This window comes from Stegastes partitus, unplaced genomic scaffold (genome assembly GCF_000690725.1).
Source record: "Stegastes partitus isolate 25-593 unplaced genomic scaffold, Stegastes_partitus-1.0.2 Scaffold53, whole genome shotgun sequence".
In the NCBI taxonomy this organism is placed as follows: domain Eukaryota; kingdom Metazoa; phylum Chordata; class Actinopteri; family Pomacentridae; genus Stegastes; species Stegastes partitus.
This window is the reverse complement of record NW_007577784.1, coordinates 916758-922382: the sequence shown is the minus strand read 5'-3', so window position 1 is coordinate 922382 and position 5625 is coordinate 916758. Positions and strand designations below refer to the sequence as shown.

The 5625-nt window shown below is 42.6% G+C and overlaps 1 protein-coding gene across 2 annotated transcripts; it reads right to left on the bottom strand.

The window, feature by feature from the left end:
* Positions 1 to 1045: 1045 nt before the first annotated feature.
* Positions 1046 to 5120, bottom strand: LOC103352822 (twist-related protein 2-like). Of its 2 annotated transcripts, none has more exons than XM_008275494.1 (2): positions 3518 to 5120; positions 1046 to 2177 (listed from the first exon to the last, which is right to left on the bottom strand). In XM_008275494.1, the coding sequence occupies exon 1, from the start codon at positions 4734 to 4736 to the stop codon at positions 4089 to 4091; it is 648 nt and encodes a 215-aa protein (XP_008273716.1). In that variant the 5' UTR covers positions 4737 to 5120; the 3' UTR covers positions 1046 to 2177; positions 3518 to 4088. The 2 variants fall into 2 exon arrangements, with proteins under 2 accessions (XP_008273716.1, XP_008273715.1); XM_008275493.1 differs by having other exon boundaries at positions 3529 to 5120.
* Positions 5121 to 5625: the final 505 nt, after the last annotated feature.

Below are 5625 nucleotides of genomic sequence, written 5' to 3'. Positions count from 1 at the left end.
GGAAGTAACAAAGTACAAATACTTCATTACTGTACTTAAGTAGATTTTGCAGGTATCTGTACTTTACTTGAGTATTAATTTTTCTGATGACTTTTTACTTTTAGGCTTAATAAAAGATTTTGGTAGCCTCTAAGAGATGAGTGTTTCCATGTTAATTATAATGTTTAATGTTTATAATGAAATAGAAAACTGTCCGGTGACGTTTGTCTCTGTACCAGCGCTGTGCAGGTTCTTAAAGGATGAAAACAATCCTATTTTGTGTGCTTAAAACTTTCTTCATCTTGCTGAGTTATCAAAAGAGGCGTTGTGTGTCATTGAAACTAAAAATTCATTTTTACTTTTGTACTTAAGTAAATTTCTGAACCTGTACTTTTTTTTAAACTTTTACTTGAGGAGTTGAATCAGTACGTCTACTTCTACCAGAGCCTAGTTTTACACGAGTGTCTCTACTTCTACTTAAGTAACGAATGTGAGTACTTTTCCCGTCCCTGGAAAGGAATGAATATTATATATGATGTATGTAAAATTACACATAAGCACTGAACGTAATTGCAATGATACTTTGGCTTTGTCAGTGTGGAAATCATTTGTTTGCTGTTAAAATTACAATCTGTGAGAAACCCTATTTTAGGTTATTGCTAGTTTATCTTCAAGGACGCTGTTGATTTAAAAGGACCCGGGAGCTGCATATAGTACGTCAACACACAGATGAGTATATTGTTATTCCTACAAATATGGTCCTAAAATAGAACATACAATAATGGATTCATTGCTAAGTGTGTTTCTTTCGCATTGTTTGGCATCACAACATATGACCAGTGTGATTATTGTACTTGAATTACATGCAATCTTGAAATACTTGTACTTTACTTGAACATTTATATTTCATGCTACCTCACTAACTTTCAGACACAAATATCGTACTGTCTGCTCCACTGCTTTACATTTTTATTGTATTTCCTTGCATGCAAAACATATGGAGAAATTTAATTGCTAACTGCTTTGTTAATCATTTCATTTAAAAAAAAAACAACAACAACCTAAATATGATTCTGTTTCTTTGAAAGTTTTATTTTACCTCTGTAACCACCTACGACTGCTTACACATGATGGCACCAGGAATCAATAACACGAAATATGACATTTTTCTGCATTGAGTTATTTTAATTCTTTAGTTGTGGTCATTTTCAGAATTTCTTAATTAGTAGCTCAGTTTACCATTTAACACTTTAACATCATCAGTGGTTTACCAAAGTAAAAGTACAATTAATGAGCAGTTTAGTTTTGTCACATTTCTTTTCTTTTTTCAAAGTTTATTCCCACCTTGTTGTGTCAAAGCTTTAATGATTTAGCTCATGCTGAAGTATCAGGGTACAGAGCAGTAAACCTCATGGCCAAGGATAAAGCTATAACTTATAATTTAGGTCCAAACAGGCTATAAATATCCCCGGAGCCCTTAATTGCACATTAACATGTTCTTTTTGGAGGAATTAACTGTTCCTGACTGACCAGGCAAAGGCACACAGACCTCGTTAAAAAAAAAAAAAAAAAAACGACCGGGGGAAGGAGGGAGGAAGGGAAAACAGAGAGAGACAGTTTAACAAGAGGGAGAGGAGACAAAGAGGGCGTGGAGGCAATATAAATCTTTACACCGTTCATCATCCAGTTTTAGCGAAGACAACAAGAACGTTTGGAGATACTTTTATTTTTGAAGATTGTAAGCGGCATCACGACGTGTAACTCTGTCTGCCCGTCGTGTTCAGTCATCAGTGCCACTCCTCCTTCTAAAGCATCATATAGTTCAAGTAATTGCTCATAAAAAAAAAAAAGCAAAAGCTGGCTGTAAACTGTACAAGAGACTACCACACGAATCTCTTTCCAACAATGAATCTCGCTTTAACAGAGGTATAATACAAATTACCTTCAAATAAAATCCAGGGAAAATAGTATGGAAACAAACTAGTGTTCCAACTTGACCTGCATTAACAGCTTGTTCTCGATAAATGGCGGCTCTTTTGTTGGTTTGGTTGAGTTTGAGTCTGCAGCCTGACCAACATGCCTTCTTAAAAAAAAACTTCTTATGTGGCACTTTTATCCAAAAAGTGAGGTACCTAAAGGTTTCCATTTGCAGCAAGGAGCAGAGATGCACCTGGAAGATCAGTCACTTTATTCAGCAGCTGGAAAGACAAACAAACAAGGCAGACACGTTACTGCAATGATCACCTAGAATCACACTGGTCACATTTAAACGTATGATCACTGGCAAGATTTAATTCCTAAGATGCCACAGGAGGTGAAATAAATGCCGCATCTTTAATACATAACCTTCTAGGATGCATCCAAAAAGTGAGAATAGAACTGAATGCAATAATACTGCATGATGCACTCGAAATCTCAATCTGATTCTCCACTCATTTTATATACAAAATGCACATGGGCTGCTTTCTTTTTTCCCTCTCTTCTGGCCCTAAACTGAATTCTTTCTAAATGTCAAGTGTCTTCTAATATGTCAGCGGAGTTCTAGCCTTCTGAGACCACACTGTGCTGACTGCGGGGCTCGGCGAAAGACGTTCACGAGTCTTCATAGGAGCTGGAAACATTAGCTACCTCCCTGGGACGCTCTAATGATAGGTTGCTGGTATTCGTGCATTTTGGCAACGAGGGAAGAAACGGTCCGTCACGGATATCTAATGAAACCAAACAGCTTGTCAATCTCGGTCTCTCCGGAGGTTTAGCTGTTTACGTGGAATGAAAGCTGAACCGTGCAGGTGATGTTTGTTTGCTTCGGTTCTCATGTAAAAAAAAAAACCTGAGTGACAATAATCCAAGGGAATAGTATATAATTTGGAAATGATGTTGATTCAACAAAAAGTAGAGTTCAGGTTGTTTTTAAAAACACAATACCCAAAGTCAGCGCTGGGCTGCATGTGCACAGCTACACCTATTCATATGTGCACATTTGTGTGTATAAATCAGCTCTCACCTCCTCCATCACTCCCAGCGGTTTATGAGAGCCCAGCGGGGAGCCACAACAGCCTCCCCTTTGATGGTGACACGCATGATTCATGGCTTTTAGAGACCGTTTGTTTTCATTACGCCTCCTCGTCAGCTCGCTGTAGCTGTATCGCCGTTTCGTGCAAACGCAAGCAAAACTGGGCCAGAACGAGAGGAAAGAATTTCTCGAGAGTTTTTTTGGCACTGGAAGAAACAAAGGGGCTTGGTTCTTTTTTTTTATTTTTTTTTTTTTGGTATAAAAAGGGAGAAACTTGGGGCAGGATGACGGCTGCCGCAGCTACTTTTTCCACTGTTACTTAGGTTCAGAGGTGGTCAGGGATTCATAAAATGTCAGAGTCTTGGAAAAGTGGAAGATGAAAGAGTACACAAAAGTCAAAGGTCCAATATCTCTTGACGTATCCAATTTAGTCTTTCCAGTTCTGACTTTCTTCTAATCCTTCCTTCACATGCTATAGTTGCTGTGCATTATGCAAAATGTTGTACACTCAGAAATATGACTCACAGTATGCATACCTATGATGACGACGATGGCATTGATGAGAGCGGGACTGATCTTGGCTAAGGTGGCAAAATCAAGGGGCGACGATGAGGACGAAACCAGGTGTCGAGTTTCAGAAGCTGAGAGGTCAGAGGGCTCCGGCAGAGTGAGTCTTGCTGTCATGTGGAGGCAAAGTTTAGTCCTTAGCTGTGAACAAATGTTGAAAAAAGACCAGCTGTCCTGTCCTCCACCGGGATCTTTGTAAACAAATATATAATATATTAAAAAGTCCAAGAAACGTCTTTTAAAAGGCAGCCGTCATACTTGGCGTGCACACTTTAGACCCCACCATTGGCACCATGACATCTGATATGTGGCCTGTAAACAATGAAAACTTCATCTTTCATAAGGCAGCAGTGGCTTAAAAAATGTGTTCCATCCAAATGCTCGCACAAAACAATTAAAGTCTGATCAAGTGTCTTTTCAATTACAGAAAGCACACCTTCTAAGTTGGGATGCTAAATAGTCATCTGATGAGCAGGCACAGTTCAGAATTTTTGCTTGTCATGAGACATTCATCATGTGTTTTTATAGGCTAGTGACCAGCAGACATGGTGGACCAGGCTCCCTCCATCCTCCAAACAGAGAAGGCATAGCTCAGTCTCTCGTGAGCCAAGTAGTTACATCCAGCAAGCTTAGAGTCCATCTCGTCGCTCTGTAAGACCTGGTACAAAAAGTCAATGTAGCGCGATGCCAACTTCAGGGTCTGGATCTTGCTCAGTTTGTCAGAGGGAAGCGTCGGGATGATCTTGCGCAATGAGGCGAACGCTTCATTCAGAGATTGTGTCCGCTGTCGCTCCCGGATGTTGGCGATGACCCGCTGGGCGTGCGGGTCCTCGAGGGCCGAAAGACCTCCGGGACTCGGACCCGGCACGGGAGAAAGGGACGGGCTGGAGGAAGGTGGTCGATGCGGAGGGCTCCTCTTGAGTTTTTTGGGTCCGGCGGGCGTGTAGATCTGGATGTCGTCTCCCGGCTTGACCTTGCCGTCGTCTGCCGATGTGGTGGGAGTGACCGTGGTGAGGTGGTCCTCCATGTGCGACCCCATCTGCCGTTTGCGCCCGGTGACCCCCGGTGTTGCAACGACGACGGGGCAGGCGTTGGAAAGCGGTCTCGCAGTGTTCTCCTCGCTGGAAAGCACCCCTCCCTCAGGGTGGTCATCATTACACTGCTCCTCCTCTCTCATGCTTGGCCACGTTTTTCTTCTGTCTTCTCTCCTCTTTTACGTGACTTCGCTCTTCTGAATTTCTCCAGTTTCCTCCGGTGCGTCTCTCTCTCTCCACTCTCCCCCTCCTTTGCTTTTCTCGGACAGTTTTGCTCTCTTGTGTTCGTCTTCAGGAACTCCCCTCCGCTACGTTGTGAGTTTCTCTGACCTGCGTTCTTCTTCTTCTTCTTCTTCAACCCACTTTCCAAACATGCCAGGTCAGAATGGACGAGTAATCGGCACTCAGTTTTGGATCGTCCTTCTTCGTTCACACATGTGGAAGCCTGTCAAAGATCTTTTCCCCAGCCTCTGTGAGAGTACACTGCAGTGGCAAAATGGGCTGCTCTCATGGCCCGCCTCTGTAGCAGCGTGTGAGACGAGAGCAACCTGGATCGGACTTTTTAAAGGGAGGGGACCGTGAAGCGTTCGGCTGCCCACCCATCTGACTCACCGATTGGTTCGAGACCATTTTTTTGGACAGCTGAGCCTAAGACAACAGGAAGAGTGAAACCGGAGCGATTGGTCCGATCGAAGGGGAAGAGGCGGAGACAAAAGTGCGTCCAACAGCCAACCAGATCGAACCGTTGTAACGTTTTTGCTTCTTGTCCTAGAAGTTGCCCAAGTTTATAGGTTCCAGATTTCCTCCAAAGCGAGTCCCTATACCATCCCCCCCTTCTCCCTGCCTGCTTCCCTGTCCTCTCCTCTTCACAGCTCAGCACCGTCATCTCTTGCTTTCGATATAGTTCAGAAAAAAAAACAAGAAAAGAAGCTCTACTGATGCTTTTGTATCAGAGTTGGACAAAGTTCACGTAGTGTTTTCTGCCATATGTTAGCTCTTCCTGCTTTATAAATGTGATGATTTTTTTCTTTT